At 46.8% G+C, this 25,789-nt stretch overlaps 6 protein-coding genes across 6 annotated transcripts; 1 reads left to right on the top strand and 5 right to left on the bottom strand.

Annotated features, from left to right (window-relative positions):
- Positions 1-7,691: 7,691 nt before the first annotated feature.
- On the top strand, positions 7,692-8,636 carry F5Y00DRAFT_257510 (Mss4-like protein; the record flags this gene model as incomplete). Its single annotated transcript, XM_048010571.1, has 4 exons — positions 7,692-7,867; positions 8,090-8,135; positions 8,192-8,221; positions 8,376-8,636. The coding sequence occupies 4 exons, from the start codon at positions 7,692-7,694 to the stop codon at positions 8,634-8,636; spliced, it is 513 nt and encodes a 170-aa protein (XP_047869419.1).
- F5Y00DRAFT_224783 (DUF1295-domain-containing protein) lies at positions 8,223-10,142 on the bottom strand. The gene is made up of 3 exons (XM_048006063.1): positions 9,836-10,142; positions 9,246-9,731; positions 8,223-9,193 (listed from the first exon to the last, which is right to left on the bottom strand). Exons 1-3 carry the CDS (start codon positions 9,954-9,956, stop codon positions 8,850-8,852), a joined length of 951 nt encoding a protein of 316 aa, XP_047869418.1. The 5' UTR covers positions 9,957-10,142; the 3' UTR covers positions 8,223-8,849.
- A 606-nt stretch (positions 10,143-10,748) lies between these two features.
- Positions 10,749-14,403, bottom strand: F5Y00DRAFT_102377 (kinesin-domain-containing protein). Its single transcript, XM_048003801.1, has 4 exons — positions 14,276-14,403; positions 14,176-14,215; positions 13,992-14,111; positions 10,749-13,928 (listed from the first exon to the last, which is right to left on the bottom strand). The coding sequence occupies exons 1-4, from the start codon at positions 14,316-14,318 to the stop codon at positions 10,988-10,990; spliced, it is 3,144 nt and encodes a 1,047-aa protein (XP_047869417.1). The 5' UTR covers positions 14,319-14,403; the 3' UTR covers positions 10,749-10,987.
- Positions 14,404-15,240: 837 nt separating this feature from the next.
- F5Y00DRAFT_270646 (uncharacterized protein) lies at positions 15,241-20,548 on the bottom strand (the record flags this gene model as incomplete). The annotated part of the gene is made up of 5 exons (XM_048012650.1): positions 20,029-20,548; positions 19,517-19,953; positions 18,355-18,591; positions 16,466-18,209; positions 15,241-16,415 (listed from the first exon to the last, which is right to left on the bottom strand). The coding sequence occupies exons 1-5, from the start codon at positions 20,504-20,506 to the stop codon at positions 15,241-15,243; spliced, it is 4,071 nt and encodes a 1,356-aa protein (XP_047869416.1). The 5' UTR covers positions 20,507-20,548.
- A 411-nt stretch (positions 20,549-20,959) lies between these two features.
- Positions 20,960-21,956, bottom strand: F5Y00DRAFT_224777 (thioredoxin-like protein). The gene is made up of 2 exons (XM_048006062.1): positions 21,858-21,956; positions 20,960-21,778 (listed from the first exon to the last, which is right to left on the bottom strand). The coding sequence occupies exons 1-2, from the start codon at positions 21,900-21,902 to the stop codon at positions 21,152-21,154; spliced, it is 672 nt and encodes a 223-aa protein (XP_047869415.1). The 5' UTR covers positions 21,903-21,956; the 3' UTR covers positions 20,960-21,151.
- Positions 21,957-22,991: 1,035 nt separating this feature from the next.
- F5Y00DRAFT_102351 (kinase-like protein) lies at positions 22,992-24,190 on the bottom strand. Its single transcript, XM_048003800.1, has one exon. It carries the CDS (start codon positions 24,042-24,044, stop codon positions 23,157-23,159), a length of 888 nt encoding a protein of 295 aa, XP_047869414.1. The 5' UTR covers positions 24,045-24,190; the 3' UTR covers positions 22,992-23,156.
- Positions 24,191-25,789: the final 1,599 nt, after the last annotated feature.

The raw sequence follows: 25,789 nt of genomic DNA, 5'->3' as shown, positions 1-25,789 counted from the left end.
CTTCCCCAAATCGAATGATGGCATGATGATGTCGTCAGATAAGGGGTCCTGTCCTGTCTGGAGGGGGAACCGACGGCAGGCTAGCATAGCAGTTTGATTGATCTGGCCGTGGCAATAAGCTTATCAGAGCCGAACCAGATTCGTGGGACCGCGGACGGACTGTGAGCGCCCGGACGGGGGTAACCAGGCGAGATCTAGATAGACCTAGAGCGCGATCTAGACCCTCCGGAGATCGTCTGGGGAAGCTGATCCGGACGCCGGCTTGCGCCGCCGCGGGCGTAGTAAGTATGTACATACCTACGCAGCTAGGTATTGATGCGGTTCACTTCACTTATCCTACCGAAACCTAGTCTATAATAACTTACGCCTTTATTAATTACCGTCGTATATGTGCTCTCATGCGCTCTTATACCCCACGTTCGTATTGACGTGGGAAATAGCATACCTTAGGTAAGCTAGGTGGGAAGACTGGGCTGGTATAATAGACCTTGTCATGAATATAGTCAACGCTATAGTAAACTTAATTGGTATAAGGCGTCGAGTGATTTAATCAACTTATTTACCTATCTTATGCTAAGCCTTGGTAAAGGAAGCGTTAGTATATTGGTATATTAATACTGTCGGAAGGGCTTAGTGAGGTTTAGACTTCCTGAAGGGAGTTTATATATTCGAAGTGGGACGAATAGAATACTCCAATTGCGAGGAGCATAGGGGCCCAATCTCATTGCTCATTTACAATATATCCTTATACATTTGAGCTTCTAAAGATTGTTAGGTCTTTTAGATTCAAGGTACCGAATCAACCAAGGGCAACTCAGCTAACAAGCGCCTACCTCTATGTATTACTGTACAAATTTGGAGGCATTTCGAATTGTTATCCGAGATGTAATACTGGCATGTTCCTTTTTCGCCCTTTGCAGGTTAATGTAGCTCTCTTAAACTAACTCTAAAAATACACGCCCCTTTATTTTGGTGTTCGAGTTAGTCTAGGAACTGCGTGAGAAAGTATATATTTGCGTATAAGATAAGAACTCGGCTATACAGAATTCTTTACAAAATGAAATTAAGTGTTAGAGGCAGCCCTTGATATATGTCCACTACGGAGTGACAGGTGACTAGCTGGTGGATAACTCATATATCATATATTTCAAAGTGTTATTAACGCCTGCCCTTTCCTGAATCTAAGAGGGAACCAAGGTTCCCTTATATACAACATAATGAATGACTAGCTGGTAGATAGCTTCAAGTTAGATCTTAGAACCCTTATCACGTCATATAGGTACCTATCGTAATCCTTGTCATCTGACATCAAGCGACTAATACAGATAGACAGGCAGAAGGAGCTTAGACAGGAGCCCTTACCTTAGGTACTGTGGGAAGGAGCACCTAAGGCACTATGATAGGATAGTGAGGAAGTGTGGCAGTGTTAGGCATAATAGGTACTTAGCAGAGTAGGTGCCTACCTATCAGAAGGTGCCAACACAGCTACGTTACTGTGTGGCGGTGGCCGTTGATGCGTCGCGGCAGCCTCGCCATGAGGTCGAGGCTCAGTGAACCCTCATTGTTACCTAAGCTTAATTTATCTGCTTTCTAAACAAACATTCCCGTTCTATCCTTCTATCATTCATATCATCCGTATCATTCATATAAGTCATTCTACTTAGTATATATCTTACAGCGTAATGCTGAAGGTATCGCAGGAAGAATCGAGGGTTAGTACGGGGGACATTCCAGATAATAATCCCACCACACTAATGTCTCCGAATCCATCGCCAAACACAACTCCGAAGAGGTGAGATTAATCGGAACCCACCAACCAATTCACTGCGTCTCCGTGCTAGGGGAGGGACATTGAGCGTGTAGCTAATAATTATCCCCGTAGACCTAGGCGAGACCTCTGGGAAGCGGCACTCCTAAGATTTGAAGAATCCGACCCAAAAACAGCGTTAAGCTTCTGTGCTGATATCCAAAATAGGCCGAATGATGCTGAAACTGTCAACTTAGTACTTCAACAGGCATCTGAAGTATATGAGGAGTACCGGAAAAAACATTTGATATTCCATGATGGGAACACAAAAAAAAGGCATATATTCTTGGATAAGATCCACAAGACGATTAACTCTATCATGCAATTCAAAGGGCTCGTGGATGCCGGCTTGAAATTTGATCCTTCTGGATATGGTAATTCTGATCGATCCACTTGCCAGACGCCATACTGATATCAACTTCTTAGGTAAAATTGCTTGGGCAGCCACATCGTTTTGCTTTCAGGTATAGTCTGGTGATATTCAGGTAATGATTAACCTTGCGTACTAACAGCTCTTTAGATGGCCATCAACCACAGAGATAAAGCTGGCTCAGTACTAGACGGAGCTGAGTATTTAACTCATCTCCTTGCACGTTACGCCTTAATTGAAGTTCGATATATGGCGATGTCTTCTGGTGCTTTAAGCGAACTTGAAACGTGCGTGATCAGCGTGTATGAAGCAACACTGGAATACTTAGCGGAAATGAAAAACTTCCAAAATCAAACGAAACTAGGTACGCTCATCAGCTCAAAATACAGTTTAGTATACATCTCACAGTTGGCTCAGGCACTATTTTCAAAAGCATCATACCCTTGTCTGAAAGTGCGCTGAAGAAGCTTAAAGATACCCTTCGGAACAGAGATGAAGAGGTAGATAGATGGACGAAACTGATCGAGGACGAATGTAAGTAGATAAATGTTTACTTTGTGCCAATTCTGCTGATGATACTGCAGGTCGTACAACACAGTTTACGGAATTGAAGGCGCTGATGAAGACTATAGTTTCGCCAGTATATAATATAGATCATCAAACGGCTAGTATTGATGAATACGTACGAAGTAGGTCGAAATAAATCGTCATGGGAGAGAGCTAACTTCTTGGGCAGGGCAGAGCCGACAGAACGTGTTGGCATGGATCTCAACTACAAATCACAATGTTCTTCACAAGTCAGCCCGTGATAAGGCCGTAAGGTCCAAGAGGAAAGCACCGGGGAAATGGGTCTTGGAGGAGCCGGAATATAGATACTGGGAGAGTGCGATTATTCCTTCCGTGCTGTGGCTCTCAGGAGATCGTAAGTTATCTAGCAAACTAACATACACTATAACATGCCTTAAATACGCTGACTGACTTGAACTTAGTTGGAACAGGAAAAACTATTTTGATGTAAAATCCCAAGTCTCTTTGTTGAGAGTAACTGTACTTGTATACTGACTGTCTTAGATCGACTATTATCGAGCATGTCAAGACTCTATACGATGAAGAGAACCAAGGAGCAATAGCCTATTTTTACTGCTCGGGGACCCTAGGAACAAGTACTGATTCCATGCTTCGAAGTATCGTTAGACAACTTGCAAATGGCGGACAAGGACTAGAAACGGTAACGAAAAAATGGAAAGCAAAGTCCCATGGGGAAGAGCTGCTCACATTGGACGAGTCGAAAGAGTTGATAAAGGAACTCGTTAGCCTTAATGGCAGAGCTCAAACAACCATAATAATCGACGCACTGGATGAGATCGGACATGAGGACTTGGCTGTTTTCTTCGAGGCGTTGAACGACCTTATGCAAGTAGAAACGCCCTCGTGTCTGTTGAAAATAATTTTATCAAGCCGACCGGAAACCCGAATTAGCAATGCCCTCGACCATTGGCCTAAGATAGAAGTCGCCCCTATAAAGACGAAGAGCGATATTACTCTCTATATCGATACCGAGGTAGAAATCCGGCTTGGAGATAGAGACCAATACATCAAGGATAAGGTCAAAACGAAGCTAGCGGAACGAGCACACGGAATGTTAGTATCTTCTTTCTTGATGGGAATCACCACTAGGTTAGACGCCTCGTTAGGTACTTACACAGATCTACTAGGTTCACATACATTGAATTCGCCATCGACTATATCTGCAGCTCTTTGGACGGTGACATGGAGACAGCTCTAGATGAACTTCCGATCGGTCTAGAAGCCATGTACAAGAGTATCTTTGCAAATATAAAGGATGGTCGATATGCAGAATTAGCACGACGTACTATTCTATGGTTATATAAGGCGAATGAGCGTCTGCCATCGCGATACCTAATCAATGCGATATGCGTCGAATTAAACATAAACCCAGATCCTCTCACTCCAGAAGATATTGTACAGGTCTGCCATCACCTGGTGACTTTCAATAAGGAAGCAGATTATTTTGACTTCAGGCACTTTTCGGTTCTTGAGTTTATTAGGAAAGTTCAGCCGGTCGACTATAATCCATTGGACGCGCATACATTATTAGCCGAGACCTGTTTTCATGTTCTCTTCCAGGACCATGTCAGACAAATGATGACGAGTGACCAATTCGAGTCGGGCTCGGACACACTGGTGGACTACGCGATGGTCCAGTGGGCTTTCCACTGCCAGGAATGCGATTCAGTAAGGAACAACAAGAGCCCTCTCAAGGCGCTATTTTCCTCCTTTATTGGGAAGGGTTGCGTAACTACCGTATTCCAAGATTGGGTACGAGGAATTTCCCTGTCATCAGCCGTGATGCGTAATTTCCCCTACTGGCTTGACTTAATGGAAGCGGACTTCACAAGGAATATTGAAGAAGAGACGAATTCATCGTATGACTCAATAGAAGTGCGCTTCGGAAGGAATATTAAACGGGGGACGAATCTATCGATAAGCCCCTTTAGTATGGCTTGCCGATTCAACTTCTGGGAAGTCATGGAAGAAGTAATCATGGAAGACGAATGGTTGCCTATGGGCATCTCAATAGCGTCAAGACATGGGCATATAAGAGTGGTTGGCCAATTATTAGAGAAAAGACCCAAACATGATCTCCTATTAAATATAAAGCCTCCATACCGAACGACCCAAGGGATCGAAACGCCGTTAATAGAGGCGGCAACTGGTGGCCACGGGGACGTCGTCTCGTTGCTTGTCGGATACGGTGCAGATTTGAACATAACTAAGCATGACGGATGCACGGCTCTTCACATGGCCACATATGGAGGACACATACTAATGGTTGAAGAATTGTTGGCACGAGGAGCGAAGATCAACGTCCTAAATGAATTAGCCATGGCTCCACTGCACGTAGCAATTGAGAGAGGGCATGAGTCGATTGCACGGCTACTTTTGGACTACAACGCCGACTCCAACTTGGAGACACCGTTATACATGGCCGTCAGATACAGTATGAAGGGAGTAGTTGAGTCGCTTTTGGCTAAAGGGGCTTCTTCTGATACATGGTGTTGCAAATATGGGACGCCTCTTCATGAGGCTATAAGGCTAAGAGACGCATCGACAGTAGAGCTCTTGCTTAAAAGTCATTCCGCACGGAATATTGATAATATGTATGACTGTAGAAGCCCGCATGAGGCGGTAAAGCCTGGATGCGCAAAAGTAGTACAACTACTCTTAGAGCAAGGACAAGACGTCAATAACCAAGACAAGGGAGGAAGAACAGCATTATATTCAGCGGTATCTGAACGAGACATATCTGCCATGCGGATTCTTCTAGAGAACAACAGCGATCCAAACATCCAGGATTACTATAAGAGAACACCGCTGCATATAGCAGTTAGGGACGTCCAGCACCCGCATCCCGAAGAGCGTCAACGATTATTGTCGTCAGCTGAACCTATGATACAGCTATTACTTGAGAATGGGGCCAACCCCTGCCTTAAGGATAAAGATGGCAGGACAGTATTGCATTACGTCGTTATCTACATGAGGACGGCATTACACGACGCTGCATATTCTCCCTGTTCTCGCCAGGATGAAGCTTTAGTTCGATTGCTGGTGGAAAAAGGTGCCAACCCTTCTACAAGGGACAATTATGGGATAACTGCACAGCATATTGCGGTGGAACGCGGTCTCAGCACTCCAATACAGTCACTGTTGAAAAGGAAACCTAGCGTGATAGTCGGTGCAGCGGATGGGGAGACGCTATGCGTGGTTAAAGAAACGGGTACGCACCTAACTACCCTACCTGGAAATACCGGGAACACAAGGGTCCTCATAGAGGACGGCGCCGATGTTTGTTATAAGGATCGCTATGGAAGGACCCTATTACATCTTGTGTGTGGTATACAACGCAGCGATAAAAGGGATGTGGACATCATATTGAAGAAAGGGGGGATGAGCTGTATAGACGGGCAAGATAAAACCGGACATACACCATTGCACTTGGCATCGAGAGCATCTGCAGAAGACGTGGTACAACTGCTTTTGGACAGGGGAGCCAAGCCCGATATCCAAAATGAAAATGGGCAGACAGCATTGCACTTGGGAGTGGAAGTACATTCTCCTAGAATGACGGAGCTGCTTATGAGGCACGGGGCCGACGTTCACATACCCGATAGAGATGGGAAAACAACACTACACGCTGCCGTGACACAGCTTAAAGGAGAAACCAACATGTCCGGGATGATAGCAACGTTAAGGTTGTTGCTGAAGAACAAAGCAGATCCCAATTCCCGAGACAACAATGGAAGAACAGCACTGCACTATGCAATAAAGCAGCATCTCGAGATATCACTTGAGATGGCTCAAGAGTTGTTAGAGAATGGAGCAGACCCTAACATCCAGGATGTAGCAGGGGAGACTCCTCTCCATGAAGCCGCAAATGTGCTTCCTCGTAGATACGCGGGGTATAAGGCACAGGCCGAGCTGCTTTTAAGAAATGGGGCGGACCCAAACGTTCAAGATAGCGATGGCAGGACGCCACTACACATTGCTTTTACCAAATCGAACGAGACATTAGCGAGGATTCTTGTGGAAAACGGTGCTAACCCTAATATTGTAGATAAAGAGGGAGTTCCGGCGTGGATGGACTTGGATTGATTTTCTTACACGTTCATAATCGTGCATACCCCAAACGCAGAATAATAGAATAATACCGTGGAAGTGTTTGCCACCAGAGAAAGAAATATCGATAATCTAAGAAGGTAATATTCATATATTAGATAGGTAGGCTTCATCTAATATTAAGCTGGTAAGTTGGAGACGCCTGGGCATGTGATATCGCGTTTGGGAGTTGGTGGATGGTCCGATGAGTCAAGGTTGCAGGGGATATCGTGATGTCATCGGCGTGCTTTCGCCAGCTATGTATGAGCTTTAGCGAGAATTGTGTGTGTGAAATTCCATGAATTACACCGCTACCGTAATTCTTAGAAACCTGATATTAACATATATATGAGATATATATACTGACGAAATCGTAATTGTCATATATGATGACTAATTCGGTCAACACAAGATATGCGGGGATCGGGACACACAAAAATTAGCTTTCGGGGCCGGGGTTTTTAATACTACTAGGCTACATACCTTCCCTTAGGTAGCCAAGCCTTAAGCTCCGCGTCCTTCTTTCCCTCCGGAATCGTCGTCCGTTGTTGACTCAACTTCTTCTTGCTATATTAACCCGGCTACTTACCTATACTTCCAACATAATAAGCCCCAAAGGATCCCAAAGGACTGTGGCAAGTGTTTGAGTTACATACCTACCTACCTCCTAGAGGTATAGAGTCGCGTTATCTGTCTAAGGTACTGAGTATCCGCACTCGATATCTAATATAACGGCATAGCACAAAAAGAAAAGGAAAGAAAAAAGAAAAAAAGCGAAGAAGCATCACAAAAGAACGCCACTTAGTTAAACACATCAGACGAAAAGAAAAATAAGCCATGGATGCCCGCTGTCAATGCGGTGCCGTCGCGTTTAAAACGCCCCTGCCCAAGCCCCTGGCTCTCTACATCTGCCACTGTGCCGAATGTCGCCGTCAGACGAGCTCTGCCTTTGGCACCTCCGCCATATTCCCCCGTTTTCCTCTACCTCGCGCTGAGCTGATGTCGTGCTATACGTGAGTATTTATCCAACTGTCTCCTTAGTATCTATCTACCTATGTTATAATTATAATGTTTATGTATATATATGGTTTGAAGTATGACTCACTGACTCGCTGGTGATGATATAGCCGGCCGACACCTTCTGGTCACACGCTTTATTGGTAATTACTATGCCTTTCTCTCGACTCATGATGATGATGATGGTGGTGGTGGGTTGGTTAACTTATTTCTATTAGTTATTTTTGCCGAAACTGCGGGACTAGACTACTTCACACGACACCGGTGAGTGAGTGATACTAGTGACACGTTTGACATATACGCTAATAATACCTATGCAGGGCAAGAATGTTGTCTCCGTCAAAGGAGGAGTAAGTATACCCCCCTTGTCTCTATATTCTCCTAATTATTCGACGCATAAAATATATATATAGTCGCCAATATATCCCCCGATAAGTGATTACCTAGGTGTCTTATTTGACCCGAAGAGAGATAGCTAGCCACTAACTTCTCATGCTCCTAAAGTGTATAGATGGGCTCGACTGGTCAAGAGCTATCCACATATGGACCAAATCAGCCATGGTTCCAATCCCTGAGGGCTCCGAAACATACTCGGAAGAGCCCACCGAGTCCGACTACTGCGCCTCTCAAGAATCTCTTGACCAACCCCTCGACCCGGCGGGTATACTCGTGAATAGCGGGGCGGCCCCGACGGCGGCTGACTTGGCGGGGGAATCTGCTCATATGGTGCCTGTAAAGGGCGCGTGCGAGTTGAGTGGATTATAGGCGATGTTGAAAGTTTTGATGGGCGGAGTTGGCGCTCGTGCCTGGTTGGTTGGCCGACGGTAGTTGGTGGCGTAGTGATGGTAAATTTAGATAGGAAAAGTTAACCCGTGTAAATGATACCCTCGTTTCCCTCAAGTTCTATCTGTTAAGGGCTATTCAGTCCGGCGGAGGTTAGTAGGTAGGGGGTTCTCATACTACCTCTCATTCGCTGATTTATCTATTTTCGGTGATCTCCGAGTGTTTGGCCGGATCGAATACGTATATAGGAAACTCGAGGAACACCGTTCTCTTTACGATAGTAGGGAGCCGTTCGTAGACGTGTGGCGGAAACGGGATAAGGATGCTAGTACGGTTCAAATACCGCTGATAGCCTTCCCAATTCGAGCCCTTTTCGTACCGCTTCTTAGCGCCTGGACGCTCAGACAGCGGCAGCCCCGAGACGAACATGAGCAGGATGGTGAGGAAGAAGGGACCTAAGATTGTGGCGTAAAGCGCATTGAATGCTTGTCCGGCGACAGGGCCATCGGCAGCGGGCGAGACGCACATCATATATATAGCTTTTATCGTCAATTTAAGTCCTTACGGATTGATATCCAAGTGAAAACTTACAGAACTGAATAATGATCTCTCCAAAGTAATTCGGATGACGACTCCAGTAAAAAAACCCCGAGTCGCAAATCGCGCTCCGATCATTCCTCGACCGAAACACGAATTTCTGCACGTCGCTTACGCTCTCCATAACAAACCCGATGCTAAATAAAACCACGCCTGCTATATCCCGACCCGTGCCGAAGGAAACCTGGGGCTGGTAGCTGCGGACGGCGGGGGAGTTCAGAATCGTAACGGGCAGCGAGACGGCCCACACCCAAAGCATCTGGAAGACCCAAAAGCCGAGGAACGGAAAGAAGCGATCGCGCGTGCCGTCGAAGCGATCGTCTTTGCCTGTCCGCAGTACGCGGTACAGCAAGAAGAGCGAGAGCCGCAATCCCCACGCCGTAATAAACACCGAGGCCACGATCTGTCGCGCATCAGGATCGCGGCTCAGGGCTAGCGTGAGCACGGCTAGGACCACGAAGTTGGTACCTCCGGCGAAATCTGTAAATTTATGTTATGAGAAAGATGATCTTTAAATATGTACATAGTAGAGCTCGACTAACTAGGGAAGAAAGAAAGAAAGGAAATAGAGGGTGGGTGGGAACCTGTAAGTTTATCGAATTTGAAGCTGTACGCTATCGCGAAGAAGAACAGCTGATACGCGATTGTGACGAGGAGCGTGATGGAGAGGTAGTAGTCGTCGAGGACGTGTACGGGACCTGCCATCCTTTCGTGATCCCTAAATCTATATATAATGAATGGTAGATAGATATTATACTAAGTTGTTGTTTTTATTTTTCATAACTACCATTTAGCTAATAATATGTCGAGGTTGATGGTGAATTAAGTCCCTAATAGTTGAGTATCAAACGCAGAAGACTAGCATGAAACACCTCGATTACAGGGGGGAGGGGGGGAAGCAGACAGCATCTTGTAACTTATTTATATAATTTCTAATCAAATTATCTATGAAAAGGGAACTACAACATTGTGAGACATTATAAGCCCTAGCATGAACATATACGTATAACAAAGGAATACCTTAGGTACCTGCTTATAAGACTCGACTCGATGATGGTAAAGTGAAACTCCCCAGCAATCGCTACACTAGGTCAGGGTCGCTAAAGCACCGGCCGCTTCAGCCCTACGACGTCATGACCTATTCTTTATGAAACCCGTTCAAGGTACCTGAGGAGGAAGAAGGAATAAGGAAACTAGAACAATTCAATAATGCCAATTCGCACCCCGAGAAATGAATGAATAGGGAAACAATATACATTAGACGTCGTATGAACCATTTGATTCGAATAAGCACGATCTAACAATAACTAGACGAAGAACATCTGACTGCATCGAGTCAAACTTCATCTCCCTGCCTTCTTACCGAATAAATAAACATACACTCATCAACCACCTCACCCCGCGGCATCTAATCGAACATGAACATAACCAGAATTCATTACTTATCGAGCGTGAGACATGAAACCTCGGACCCCCTATCAAAATGAAAACTATCAGATACAAGGGACCAAGGGACTCCTAAACCCCGCAGCCAGCCAACCGACCGAATAATCATGTTTGTATGAGAATTGGACCTAAAAACGCCAGTCGAGACCTAAACCTTCCACAAGACGGGCAAAGACGCATATGTGCCAATTTGCTTAGCAAAGTCATTTGCAACTGCACGCCCGAGGAGCCCCCCCCGACGCCTGATCTTATTTAATCAAATACCTTCACGGATAGAACAAACAATCAACTTATCGCCAAGACAGAGTTCCCCTCTCCCTCCTCGCACCGCCTGCAGCCGCCATACCCGAGCCACCAATAGTAATGCGTCGCCCGCGGTTGCTGGCAGCCTCCAACCTCCTGTCGCTCGGGCTGGTAAGTGCGCTCGTACCCCTTACGCTGTTGCTTATACCCATCCGCCTGGCCTGGCCCGCTGTGAACGCTTTCGACTCGCGGGTTCCTATATCCGGCGGTGAGCAGCTGATGGGAGGGCTCCTATATCTTTCTGCGCTGCCTCGTCGTAACCGCGAGATACCGTTCGTGCTCGACGCTAAGGTGGGGCCTCCGTAGCTGTTGCTGGTCTTGTGATAGTTGCCGCCGATAGATCCGATCGAGGACACTCGCCTAGAGACCACAGCCGGACCCGTCACGCTTCCTGCTAGCGAAGAGAGCCGCTTTGGTCTCTTGTTGGCGTGGATTGCCGAGCGAAGCTTAGACGTGTCAATGATGGCCGAAGTCTCCGAGTCGGATGATGGAGGGTGATTTTCGTCTAACGACATACTTTGAGGCACTGGTATGGATGATTTTGGGCTTGACGATAACCGTATCTTAGGGGAGTTGATATTACCAGCTCGCGACACGTCAAGGTTACGCAATGGGCTAACTCGGCCCTCGCTGCCGGGTGAGGACGTCAGGTTTATAGAGATCGTAGGTCTAGGTCCGGTCGGCGAGCCGTTAACTTCCGACGTGCGAGATTTCGACAAAAATCCTGCCTGGAACCTGTTAGGCTTCGCAACCGGAAGGCTTGTCGTCTCGGGGATCGTCAGCTCGGTACTGGAATCATCTGCAGTGTCATCTTTGTGTAAGTAAAACGGGATAGGGGGGATCGCAGGTACAGCCTTCTCGGGTGAGTTACGCTCCGGCGAAGAGTTGAACTTCTGGGGTGTCTTCTCGAAGTCGGCTAGGGTGCCCGATTCGCCGTCGTCGTCGCGCCATCGTACCGCACGCTTCGAAGTCTTCTTAACCGGAGTAAATGAGACGCCCTTACGTGCGTTAAGCGCTTTGCGACGTCGGGGGGAACCTTTAACCGGAGAACCGAACGTTTGTGGCTGGGAGGCTACGACAGCTGCTAGTGCTGGGTTAGGGATTGGCTTTATCACGTCTTTTCCCATGCTCATCCTCGTCGTCTTCTTTCGCTTTGGAGTCCCGCGCTTCGTTGGCGGAAATGCCTCTATCGGCATCTTGGCCCCGTCCGGCTTAACTACTTGCGAGGCGGCTGCGTATCCTGTCTCTAGTAAACGGTTGATGATACTTTTAGCATGTGCAATAGCCTCCTCCTCGCTCATGTCTATCGTCTCTGATAGCGAGGCGAGGATTTCAAACTGCGCGGTAAGAAGGACTTGCATAATCCCCGAGTCGCCGGCTTTATCCTGATCCAGAACCTCGCGATCGGCCTCGCGCGCAAATTTGGCTTTCCATAGTTCGGCTTCTCTAGTAAGGCTTTCGATCTCGCCATTATCCACATTTGCGTCTCCCTTTGGTAGCTGGTTGATACTATGCTGGAGAGCTCCGTCGATAGCGCGCTCCCAATTTATCCTGTTCAACTTCTGGTGGATATGTTGCCGGCTGTCCTCGAGTTCTAGCTGAATTCCCATCGCCGTTTTGCGCATGGCGGTAAGGTTTGACGGCATCGTGTCCTCGTCCTCTCTCATATCGCAAACCGCGTCGAATGCGGCGATCCACGATGACAAAAGACCGATGCGACGCTCGACTCCTCTCAGCTTCTTCATGAGGTTCACCTTCTCTTGCCTCTCAGACGACGAGTTCTCGTATGCCGTCTGGATCCTCTGTACTCCTTCCTTGACCGACCAGTTCCTCTTCTCTAGCTGTTTCTGGAACTTGGCAAAGAAAGTTCTCTCGGCATCCTTTTGCTGAGCTTTGAGCTCGTTGATCAACGCCATCTGCTCGTCGATTTTCACGAGGAAGTCCTTGACGTGTCGGTTGACGTTGAAGACGTTCCGTGTTACCTTGGTTTGGATATTCTTCGCTCTGTTGGCATACCGTAGCGTATTCTGTGTTTCGTCGAAGTGCGCACTCGATGGACTCACACAAACGATCATGACCGTTTTGCAGTTGCCGCCCAGCGAGAATTTAAGAAGTCGTGTCAACTTGCTGTTCCTGTAAGGGACGTGATTCTTCTTTCGGGGATCGCAGAGTGCATTAATACAGCTGCCCAGTGCGAGTAAAGACTTGTTAATATTGGCACCCTCCATCAGGCGCTCGCCCCGATTCTTGGTAGCGCTGGCTCGCTCGCTACCTGCGAGGTCGATAATGCTCAGGGTAGCCATCGTATGGGGTTCGTTGACGGCGGCGTTACGGTCTTTCTGGGCAACGTTGATCTGTAGGACTGCATGGGATCGTGAAGAAGTGGCGTTCGCCTCGGTTGGTGATACCGTCCGGTATTCGTTCCCCTGCACGATCATGTCCATAACCTCTTGAACATCCTTAGGGTGATGGCTCGTCAGCCCTGCAACTGATACGGCTTGGTTGGAGTCCTCGCGGAGCATCAGTCCTTGTTTGCTACCTCCGGGGACAAGCAGGTCTCGAATGGTTTCGTTGTAGATCTCTAAATACGACAAGGATATCTCGGTGTGCTTTTCGTCGCTACGGTCGGCAATCTTTTCGAAGAGCTCCTGCATTGTCAAGAATATGATGCCGGGCATCTGGGCTGTGCCGGTGATTGTGTGCGTTTTACCGCATCCTGTAGCTCCATATGCAAAAACTGTGGCATTATAGCCATCTAGGACGCTGTCTAATAAGTTCTTGGTCGTAGCCTCGTATACTTCTGTTTGTGTTGTGTTCTCGTCGAATATACGGTCGAAAGCGAAGACTTGATCTTTGACTTTCTTGCCATTTGGTACCACGGATCTCGAGAATTTTTGGATTGGATTGTCCTCCGGCGGGTCAAACACTCTGCAATGCGTACAAGTCAGTTACTATATACTATAATGTGGTATCTCTTGTGTGAACACTTACAAGCATCTGTCATCGACCACTTTAATAACGGATCGTATGCCACCTTGCTTGAGTTTCGGTGCGGGCGCCGCAGCCAGGGAGCCATCCCCTAGAAATAATGTGTTATCATCATTCCTTTGTCTATACTACTACGTTAGCATGTCTATCTTGGGGATTTGGTGATATGAGATCGGAATTAGCATACAATTGTGCCGCTTCTCTGATAGTGAATGGTCGGACTCGAACTTTTAGCACGTCAGCATCATCTAATTTACTATTTTATACGACAAGTAAGTCTATCTTACCTGCGACCGTGATAGATGATGCTCCCGGGTCTATCACAGCCATTTTGGATAGCTCTATTTTGTCCGTATCGATTATCCTTCCTTGTAAAGTTGTCTGAAAATTAAGCTAGAAGTGTCGACATAAACAAGGTCAATAAACAATAAACAGGCAGGGTATGTTGTTGCCGTGAGAAAGAAATTAGTGCCCGTCGCGATTTCGAGATTTCAAATCGATTAACGAGCGTATATACACCTGCTTAATGGGTGTCGTCGAGCTAGATTAGTTAGTAGTAAGAGGTTGGTTAGATTGTGGGAGGACCACTCGAAAATATCGTCATCAGGAGCTAAAATGTGGATGGAAATTGTTGCAGGTCGCTAATGTAATATGTATTGAAACCCATGTTGATTTTTAGCTTTAAAAATTCACCAGGGCAACCGGTATCCGCCTTGTTTGTACATAGTAACCTACAGGTATGTAGTGTCTGAGTGTGCTGGTGTGCAAGCGTGGCAGCCCTAACCATAAAATTAGTGGGGCAAGAAAACAGACTTCTGGCATATGATTCGCAAGGTTTAGCCTAGCTGGACCTACGCACCCCGGACTTTGGTTTCAGCAGGCTCTAAGCCAATTAAAATTGACCTCACTGGCATAAAGTCAACACTAAGACAAAGTATCCACTGACAACTCAGCTTTTGCATGATCGAATATGGAACCCTAGTAAAAGTTGAGGCTTGCAAGAGCATGAGCTAAGAAGGATTTAGATAAGCGTTGAGAAATCTAATTTACAAACTTTTATCTTAGTTAAAGCAAACGAAAAGTATCAGCCGAAAAGTATCAGCTCAACTATACCCCTTAAACTCCAGTCATGAGGACATGTTGCACTGATAGATGAAAGTCTTATCGATGATCATAAGATTCAAGCTCGAAATACGCAGGTAAAAATGAAGAATTTCACTATATATTAGACACCTCATATTATATAGGTATGTTATATGTTCGCAGTTCCGCCAGGAACCCCTGGGCCATCCGCAAAGCTCGCTTGATTATAAAAACCTAGCTCGTCTCTCCCGACAAGGAAATTCTCGGGAGGGCCGAGATAACTGGATCGCACGCCGCCTAGATCCAACACGATCTTCTGTACGATGACGCTCGGCGCTAGTCCCCAAACCCTGAGTGTGTATGCTCCTTCTTGTGCAACGTTCCAGGTCGTCGTGGTGTTATGACCCGGGGCCAGCCCCCAGATAGAGTCGGCGACGGCGCGTCCCCAACCGGGAGGCATACCCGCTCCGACGCTCTCGCCCACGAAGCGAACAACTTGCGGTTCGGCCTGCTCTGCGCCCGCAGGGAAAAGAGACACGGCAAACTCGAGGGGCGTCTTGTCGGAGAGGTAATTCTGGGTGGGCGAGAGATATAGCGTTACGTTGGCCTTCGAGATGTTGGTGAATAGATACAAGTCGTATTCGAGAGCCGGGGCCGACTCGGTAGTTTGAGGCGGCGTAGTCTGCGGCCAGAGAGTCACGCCGCCGAGTGTGCGCCCATAGTTCTTCAGCGTATGATATTCGATATCCGAGTCCGCCGCTACATCAGGCGGCGTGTAGATACGTTGGTAATTCGGCCCTTCGATGGCTACGTGCTTATCTGACTCGACAAATCCCTGGGTGAAATTTGACGGGACCGTACGTAGGTTAATGGGAAGCTGCACGATCGGATCACTGTACCAGCTAAAAAAGCCTTTGCGACCGCAGCCCGTTGAGAAGTTGATACTGGCCACGGTATCGTTGACAATTTGCGGCGCGTTCTCCCAGTCTATCGAAACGAAGACGCGAGAATCCGTACCATTATCAGGACCTACTGTCCCCTTGTATTGCGACAGTTTAACCCAGGGAATATCCGTTTCGGCCGACCAGTCGCAGTTCAACGTGCCTCTCGAAAATACATCAAACCACCGCGCTACAGGCCCATAGGGGTCTAATGGTGGAAGCACGAGAGTATTGTCCGAATTAGGATGATACCTATCATCACCAGGAATGCTAGCATTCAACCCTTCTACGGCTATGCCAACATTACCTGCTACCGAAGATACTGCAGTCTGAACGTAAGACATAGCCGGAAGGACATTCCGCATCGGCTGCTGCCAGTAACTGTTATACCCAAAGTGGGTTTCTATTAAATTAGTAAGTAACATATGAGCAGTTCAAGGTAGTTCGACTTACGATCGAGCATATGCTTCCACTTCCCATCTAATAGGCTATCCCATCTTGCCGTAAGATTACTGTCGGCATTGAAGCTGGATAAGACTTGGGAAATAAGATCGTTCGCCGCGCTTCGGAACTGGTTTGCATAAACTATATTCTTTTCCGCACCAATATAGACCTGGTGAACGATTTGGCCGCCGAGAATAGGGTGCAGAATCATCTCAAAGAACGCCGGCTGGTGGGCTTCATCCAACTGCTCGTAGATGGCTTGCGCATCATCAGCCAAACCTTGCCATTGACCCAATATCGCATCGCCTTCGTTATAATTGACGACTGAATAAACGTATGGCTCCACCAATTCGAATTTCCTCCTTGCGGCAAACATGCCGAACCGTGTCATGATTTCCGTGATAGCTGTGGCATGCTCAGGCCCGAATTCGCGAGCCGCCCAAGCAAGTGTCCAGTTGGCCACTCCGTCTACATCCCACTGGTTGATGTCATACGCCATGTCTAAGAAGTGACTGAGTGGGATTTCTAAGGGCTTTATGTCTCCGACGTTAACAATCCATATCCTATCAGCACCATGAGAATATGCAAGCTGCATCTGCTCTGCAGTCTTTTCCAGTTGGATCGTGTTCATCCATTTGTAACTTCTGGGATCTCCAACGTATTCAAGGTGGTAATAGACACCAGCTCCTCCGGATCGCGTCGTCTCGTTGTCGATAGGCACTCTCCGAACATTACCCCAATTGTCATCCGCCCATAGAAGGGTGATATCTTCCGGAATCGTAAGGCCTTGGAGGATATAAGACATGACTTCTTTGTATAGGCACCATAGCTGAGGTACTTCGGCGGCTTTAGTATCTAACACGTCTTCTATGATGGCTCGTTGGTTGTGAACAAGAGTCTCTAGCATTTCGACGATCACTTCGACGTCCAGGCCCTCAATACCAGAATCGCCAGATCCACGCATACCCATAGTCCATAAACTATTGCGCGCATATGGCTTTGCACGTTCCGCCCCGTAAACAAAGTACTCGTCGATCGTTTTGTTATTTAGATTATACGCCCAGGGACCTAGGCCTTTGCTAGTATAGAACGTGTGGAATTCATTCTGTGCGCGCATCATCGGCTCCGTATGCGAACTCCCGAGCACGATCTCCCACGCGTCAGCTAGTGGCTGGTTTGCTGGGTCATCAATTTCGAACATGGTGGCCCAGAGGGCAGGCCATAGGTAGTTTGCACGTAGTCGAAGGAGGAGCTCAAATACGTTTGAGTAAAAGTCGGCATTGTAACCATCTCCATAGGGCGTGTCGGGATAGTTCCATTGGACCCACCCAGACAAGCCAGGCTGCTCATCGTTGATGAAAAAGCCACGATACTTGACTGAAGGAGACCCCTGGACTTTACCATCTGGTAGGACATATATTTCCTTCGACTGCTTGATAGGGACGTCGGCCCACCAATACCACGGGCTTACGCCGATCTGCTCGCTAATGTCGTATATGCCGAAGATAGTTCCACGAGGGTCGCTACCTGCTATAACGACTGCCTTTGAGCATCCGGCAACTGGATCTTCCACAATTTTAGTCGTGAATGATTCCCACTTTCCTTCGATATCCGAGGCGTCCAGCTTCCCAGCACTAACCAATTCGTCAATCGCTTTGGAATGTCCCAGTGTGCCAGCAATTATGACGGTGCTTTCAGCCGACGGATCGGCATATTCGGGACCGCGAAAGTATCGTGTACCATTAACCGCATACTGCATCATATATGTTAAATGATTGCTAGAAACATCCCGCATCTATCACTTCGTAAAGGCTTATAGGACAGGGATATTGAAGTTGAAAGGCTACTAAGCTTTCGGCTGGTCGCATATTCCATGTAATAGGGGGAGATTTACTTACATGTGTGTAATTCCGTGTGATTGGCCTGTATTCGTACGATGCCGGTTCAGCACCAGATTCCCCGTTGCTTAATGTGAAGTTAGTTCCCGTCACTCGACCAAAGTCCTTAGCGAGATCGCCCGCAGCACGAATGACCCCCCAATATTCGTTGCTTGAAACCAGAATTTGAGGCTGGGAAATCGGCCCGCCAGCTACTTGGAAAGCACCCTCGCTACTGGTGAAGCTGACTATCTGCTGCTATCCGAGGGCGTTAGTGAAGGGCGCGAGCCCAATCACTACGGACAGCAATTGACATCTCAGGGATTGTAAGCGCATGGCAGAATATAGCTATTTAGCCCGTTTCTGGAGAGGTCTGCCCTGGGGAACAGGCAATGATAAGTCAAGGGTATACAAACGCCCCAAACACGCCTATTATCTCACGGGCGCACACGAAGATGGCAGCCATATGTCGGATCATAGAAGAAATATATATAAACCCCAGCTGTTTGGTCTCGGTAGGATTAGAACGAACTCCCCCAATCCGCAGCTATACCATTGTGAAGGCGGAATAGACATCTCGGTTCCGCTAAAACTCGTTCGCATAATTTTACGTAGTAACGACATTCATAACGGGGAAGATCGTATTGATTGCCAAGTACGAAGGTGCCCGAACTGGCTATAGTATATGTAAATAATACTCCGCATTGGGAATCCACATTGGGGTTAAGGATCCAAGTTTGGAGAGGTAGAGAAGCTCGAAATGGTGGAAGTCATTGGTGGATAATTTGGACAAATAGGATAAGATGTCCCGAAGAGAGCTGGACTCGCCATAGTTAGAAATAAATAGGTGATAACCACCCCGTACGGCCGGTATTACAGCTTCGATACCGTCCTTGCCTTTCACATTTACCCGGGAATGTAACCACCCAATCTAATGTCCCGAGTTACATCTTAGGTCACCGCTAAAAGAGGTAAATTTCTAAGTAAAGAACCAAAGTCTCATAGTCTATTCACGTGTCTCGTGACGTTTCCAAGTCGGATAAGTTAAGTTACTAGTAGATTAGGTACCAGTTAACCTAATCTGTTGATATCTTATATTTGCTCATATATCATCACCTCTCTATATACTGAAAAATGCTGGTCGTAACTCGGAAGTTTCCCATCAATAGTCGTTGGGAAATACATACCAAGACGGAGTACCACCAGTTCCTTCTCTTCGCCAATCTCTCATGTGGTGTTCCGGTCGGGGTTGAGACTCAGACGGCGTACTCGATTGGGCACCTGACATGGATTGCGAATTCTGGGAACCTTTCTTAAACCAAGATTTCATATCAAGCTTGGTTCCTTGAAATCTCCAGGGCCCCAAAGCTGGGTCAGGTAGAGAGCTAGGGAGGTCTTCGGTTGAGCTCGGAAGGGAGCTAGGTTGATAGATATGAGAGCCCTTCGGCCACTTTGTGGGGAGAAATTGGCCAGCTACGATGGACCGAGCGCTCCTTGGTACTTCTGCCTCATGATCGGACTCCCAGACGTGTACCATCTCGGTTTGATCGAGACTAGGGAACTCGCCTTCATAGAATCTATAGAACTGTCGAAGTACAGCGTCAACCCAGTAACGGCGGCCTATATTATCGTAAAATGATTAGTGTTATACTCTGGGTAACTTAATTTACGAGAAGGTGCAGAGTAGATCCTCACCTCGACCTTGTTGGAGTTGGTATCGAGTTACACCGGACTTCTCTAACTGACCCAACCAGTCCTCAGCCTTGGTATGTGTCTTGACACCATTTCTAAAGCTGCAGGCATAGCCCTCGAGAAGCTCGAACTCGTCATGACCACTCTCCGCTATGCGCATAGGTGCCCCTTTTTGGCAAACGGTAATAGTATTACCGCAAGCATCAGCCTGTTTCAGTTCGATGGTAATGTTGTCACCATGGGGAAGTTCGAGGATAACTATCCAGTCGTTACGCTTCTCAAGATAGCCTTCTAAGTCATACGTAATCTCTCGTTCTCGGGCCGCAAGCCAGCATCCCGTTACAGGCTTAGCAAGAAGCTCGTGCCAATCTACTTCATGCGAGAGAAATATCGTAGGAACGAATCCAGAGTTGGATGCATGGCGATGGCAGATATCGAGCAACTCTTCAGATGTGTAGCGGATGAAATTGGAAGAGGCCATGGTAGAGATGGATACGCTGTTATCAAGAGCACAGGAGACGAGTGAAGGGTTATGATAGGTAAGCTTATAATAGTTGATGATCACCTTGTCTTAAAGAGTGTTGTAATGGGTAGAGTATTAGGTAAATGTCCATTGTACGACCGCTTTTTATAGAGGGATCATTAACGAGTATGCTTAGGGAAGCTCCTACAAGAGGTCGTGAGTCGAATGGAAAAGGGTAATCCACGACGCGATTATTTACCCAGTCTACGAATATCCAACAAGACTCATGAAAACGGTAGACATAAATGCGGTTACTCAGGGGGTAAGGCGGAACTCACGGCATAATAGGAATGTATCGTCTAGTTGAAGGGGAAGTTGACACTTCTGATACAGGAAACTTGGTGTCCGAGGTGTTAGTGAACTGTCCTTAACATGATAAGAATTTCTACTAACTACACTTAATAACTACCCAAACATCAGGAGAGTTTCCAAAACGACTTAATATGAGACATGTTTGTATCTTTTGTTAATTATCAACTAGTGCCAGGAACTTATTTAGTTCCTCTAATTAATTAATCGAGAATATTTTTCATACCTTTTCAATAAAGTCTAGTGTACAACCAATAGGTAGTCAGCTACCCCAACCATTCAATCATCTGCCAGTCACTGCCCCTCCCTAACTTTGATGAAGACCTCAACTAGATCCATAGGATCCTGTACACCGTCAAGCCGATTTACTCCCTGAACAACAAACGCCGGAACGCCCGAACCTCCAAAAATCTTCTTGTTTTCCCTAGCCTCCTCGTCCACCACATCCGCATCAGCGTCGGAATCCAGCCACGCATCTACCTCGGCGCCATCCATACCGGCCTTTACTGCGACAGCTCTTAAAACCCCGCGTTCCGAGATATCCTGTTCGCGCGCTTGATACGCATCTAAAAGGCCTTCGACAATTACGTCGCGTATCTCGCTACTTTTAGTGGAGCCTAGCCGGACGAGCCGGTGGGCTTCCCGTGTATCGGGGCCGATCTTGCCGCCCCATATAAAGTTGATCCCGGCAGCGCGGCCGGCCCGGTTCATGTGTAGCGTAAGCGCCGCGCGCTGCTTAGGTGTTAAGTGCGCAAGGCGCGTCTCGGCGAGTTCCGCTTTGTCAACGCTATGCGGCGCCTTGTTGTATTCGAGATAGTAGGGCGACCATGTTATGGCGAAAGTATCCGATCTGCCGCCGGGGTACGTCTTTTGGTATAGCGAAATGGCGCGGTCGAGGTTGCGCTTACCTATGTAGCACCACTAATCCTTAGTGTTAGTCTAATGCAAGATCTCCAGAAATTGAGGGTTCGTGATTTATGTGTGATGTACGACTACGTACCGCGCAAAGGAAGTCGAAGACGACTTGAACTTCGATTACAGCCATTGGTTATTAAAATGCAGATACAACAGTAAAACTAACTAAGCGATTATTCTAAGAATGATTGAGTTTATTGAGAATTTCTGGGTTTGAAGCCTTTTGTTTCGGTCTTCGGCTCGTTTAGTTCACCGGCAAGGTCTTGAATCCCCAGTTCCTCTCGCCTCATAGGATCACCCAAAATTGTGGGCTTCATTTCTCGGAGTGATATCTTTACCGGAACTAATGGGATGACGTCACGGTAATATGGTGACAATTAAATATGGGAAGTAGCAATTCCAAACGTCTTAAAAAGTCTTGATTAATTCCTATTCTATGAGATATATTCACTAATAGATTTTACTACCTACATCCGGTGCGACCACTCATTAGAATAATGGAAATTCCATTGGAAGCTACCAAATTACATCTTATGTAAAGTTATCTTACATTAGATTCCACTCGCGTTCCGTTCTAGGTTTATAACAAGGCAGTCCCCTAATGCGCCGCTCATAGCAAGCAGGTTATTATCCGAAGGATGTAGCGTAGGATCAAGCTACGAATATTCCTTGTTGTTTGTGTTAACTACCTCTTGTCTTTGTCTGGGTACTTATTATAAGTGCATTTTCCTTTCAACTTTACAATATTAATAGGCTACTCACGAATTTACGTGCAGTCCTTTATTTCACTTAGTGTTTCATTCTTTAAACGACAAGTACAATCTGGCTGCATTTCTCGACCACTTCTTAACATCATGATACTCAAACATTTTTTATTTATCTGTTTCGTCAGCATATTATCGCTTGTTTCATCACAGCCTGTCCCAAATTTGATTTCAGCTCGCGTAGATGAGGCCCAGGATGACAGCACTCTACCCTCATCAAAATGGCGAGATGATATTAGCCGGTCGATAAGACTGATACAGACGAACCTGGAGCTTCAGCGTCTGCAATAACTCCATGTTGAGAGCACAGTATAATAAAATTTCAATAACAACCGTCATCAATGGTTATGGCTACCTTAGGTACCTAGCCATGCTATACGACAGCTTTATAACGAGCAAAAGTCACTTCGTGCGCCGAGCAAGATTCTCCCTAGAAAGAAATGTACACAAGACAAATCTCCGGTAGAGCTGCTACAAAATATATGCCTTTATTAACACCGAGATCATCCCTAATTATCAGCCATTTCCTCGATCATTGGGCGGTGTCTATAGGGCGCGGTATTGCGAAAACCAGCGCCGGCACCCGCATGCTGAAACTACTCGATCCGCCGTAGCCATGATTAATAAAAGGTTTCCATGGGTTGGGAACGACGCGTAGGTACCCCGTGTCTCATCATGGTCGTGCCGGGGACTGGGCGGAAGATTTGAACTGGGTTCATAGGCTTCGCCCAGCTCGAGCGACAGTAGTTGTTGCAGCAGTGTTGGCTGAAGAACGAGCTGATACCATCGGGGCCAAGGTCGGTCACACCATAGTCGCGGTTTCGTGACAAGATGACGGGGTCGGAGAGGACAGCCTTGTGCTGGTAGATGCCGCCCTGGAGATCGCACAAGACGAACTGGCCGCCTGTGACGTGGTAGCTGAAATGACTGAGGGCCTGCATGACCTCTCCCCACGCCTTTGAGTCGTCGTTCCATCCAGTGTTGCTGTTGAACTTTTGGTAGTTTTGGATGAAGGGTTCGCAAAGAATACGTTGCCCCGCCCACTTCCCAAATGCCTCATAAACTCTCCATACAGCGGGTACGTTGACCTTGACGGGTTTGTTGACTATGTGAAGTAGATTGAATCTATTAACAATCTCTAAAGCCTTGTTGACGGCTTTGATGTCGAGAGTGAAGTAGTCTTCCTCGAAGACGGCGCCGGTCTTGAACCACTTGACGACGCATGCCTGGCCCTCGCGTGAGCCCGAAGTGTAGCTTCCCTTAGCTACCCACCGAAACGCGCCGTCAGCAAAGGGGTGGTCGAGCTCATGACCCGGAACATAGGCATCGCAGGAATGGTTGTATCTGCCACTATCAACCTCACCAGTCAATGGAGCATCGACACGGGGCCCATGAACGCAACCTGCACATCGCGATTCGCCGGTACCCTTGGAGAACTGGTTGGCTGAATAGGACGAGCGAGGCATGTAGCGACGGCAGGAAGCGCACATACGCATAGTTGAATCCATCTTTGCAGATTTGATGGAAATCTAGCTGTGACTGCTATATGCGTGGTTTGTTGTTCCGTTTGGGAATGCGTTTGGAAAGGTTTAAGAATTTACCCAGAAGCGACTTGTCACATTTATATGATCATGGTAAACACTAGGTTAAACCTTAGGTGTTAGTACCCGTGCGTCGTGTTGCCAGCCGTTAGCAAAACACGTATGAGATTTAGATCTTGCTAAGGAGAGGGGTAACGGGAACAAATTTTGTTAGGTGCCTGAGGTTCAGTCGTGCTGGTGGTGCATATGGTTGGTTAGCATGTCGCCGTTTGCATATTCGATATTGCTCTCGGAATTAGTGGGAGGGCCTTTCGTGGAAGTTCCAAGTAGAATCTTTCGCTCCCGCTTGATGGTTTATCTAGATCTCTATCTTGTGGTTAAAATGTTCAGAGTAGCGGTTTCCAGAGGATGGTGATATTGTATATACTACCTATTTTAACAATGGTTTTTATTAAACTCTTCCCTAAGCATCATATCATATTATAATCATTGTCCCCCTTTTCGCCTTCACTAAGGAAGATGAGGTCTAGGTTTGAGACGAAACTAACAACCAAACTTACAGAGGCCAGCCTTGCATCTCAGCACGATTAAATACCTTCTATCTTCAATTATTAGTGGGTCGAATCATATGGAATGAACCTGCTAGGGTTAGGGGGGAGGCTCAATCACCCTTGGGTTCTCCTTATATATTACTATCGTAATCCTATTTGAAGAAAAAAACGTAAATCGTCATCTACGGAAGTCCCCATCAAAAGTTTTGTCCATAAGCCAGCCCTTATTAACTTTTAACTAGCTTTAACAGGGCTTGGCAACAGCTATAGGCCATCGAGCGCATGTACTATCCATAGCACACTACTTTCGCTTATACATAATGACTCACAATCTTCTCTTCAAACGATAAAAATATATATAGGCGTATAAAGAAGCTTTTGCACTTATAATAGGTTTAACTTTAATATTTTCATTGGCATATTAAAGCTAAAATTGGATATATTATAAAAGTTAAAATTTTATATATACTTTTAATCTTAGCTGCCGCATAGTGTCAGGTTCCAAACAGCTGCATCAAAAGCTGTCAGGTGGCACGTATGGACAAAACTTTTGATGGGGACTTCCGTATATTTCATATATTATACACTTGTAAAGTAACTAAATAGAACCTTATCTGCAGTACTACTCGATCCTAAGGGTAATCGCACAGACTAATACTAGAACATGCCACAAGCGAACCTCCCCCCCTTTTTGAAAAGCTTAATGAACTCTTGACGTGTATTGTTTAGATTATTAGGCCTTACTCGAACTTTGCCTGCAAGTCGTCGTACCTCATATAAATGAGGTTTAAAGCTTCTAGCATAATGCATAGTAGTAAACGACATTAAATCTTCACTGTACCTAATATATCCTCACCACTTAGATATTCAGTCGGGGATATTTTTATATGCGTCCCCGGATAGGTCCGGCCCTATCCGGCTATAAGTGGGGACTACCCCGACTTAGTGATGCCATGAACTCCGATTCCGGTTGGGCGGAGAAGCCAACACTTGTCTTAAACAGTATACAGTTATTGAGTAGCGATTATGTGGCAAGGGCCATAGGGCTTGAAGAAATTCACTCGATTCAGCCAATAATTCTCTTTGGTCTCAAGAGCCTTAGAGATCCTATCTCCTACTCGTCGACCCGGCGACGACACAAATTCTAGATACGGTCCGTCC

Source organism: Daldinia vernicosa (assembly GCF_022497035.1).
Source record: "Daldinia vernicosa strain CBS 139.73 unplaced genomic scaffold F5Y00scaffold_3, whole genome shotgun sequence".
In the NCBI taxonomy this organism is placed as follows: Eukaryota; Fungi; Ascomycota; class Sordariomycetes; order Xylariales; family Hypoxylaceae; genus Daldinia; species Daldinia vernicosa.
This window is presented reverse-complemented; position numbering and strand designations above follow the sequence as displayed.

Excerpts from the sequence above, each read along its gene's own strand:
- F5Y00DRAFT_224783 (XM_048006063.1), bottom strand. The coding sequence starts at position 9,956 with ATGGCAGGTCCCGTACACGTCCTCGACGACTACTACCTCTCCATCACG. Across the intron at positions 9,732-9,835 it reads CAAATTCGATAAACTTACAG|ATTTCGCCGGAGGTACCAAC; the intron begins GTTCCCACCCAC and ends ATAAATTTACAG. Across the intron at positions 9,194-9,245 it reads AGAGATCATTATTCAGTTCT|CTATATATATGATGTGCGTC; the intron begins GTAAGTTTTCAC and ends TGACGATAAAAG.
- F5Y00DRAFT_224777 (XM_048006062.1), bottom strand. The coding sequence starts at position 21,902 with ATGGCTGTAATCGAAGTTCAAGTCGTCTTCGACTTCCTTTGCGCG. Across the intron at positions 21,779-21,857 it reads TCTTCGACTTCCTTTGCGCG|TGGTGCTACATAGGTAAGCG; the intron begins GTACGTAGTCGT and ends ACTAAGGATTAG.
- F5Y00DRAFT_102351 (XM_048003800.1), bottom strand. The coding sequence starts at position 24,044 with ATGGATTCAACTATGCGTATGTGCGCTTCCTGCCGTCGCTACATGCCT.
- F5Y00DRAFT_102377 (XM_048003801.1), bottom strand. The coding sequence starts at position 14,318 with ATGGCTGTGATAGACCCGGGAGCATCATCTATCACGGTCGCAG. Across the intron at positions 14,216-14,275 it reads ATCATCTATCACGGTCGCAG|TTCGAGTCCGACCATTCACT; the intron begins GTAAGATAGACT and ends ACGTGCTAAAAG. Across the intron at positions 14,112-14,175 it reads ATCAGAGAAGCGGCACAATT|ACAAAGGAATGATGATAACA; the intron begins GTATGCTAATTC and ends GTAGTAGTATAG.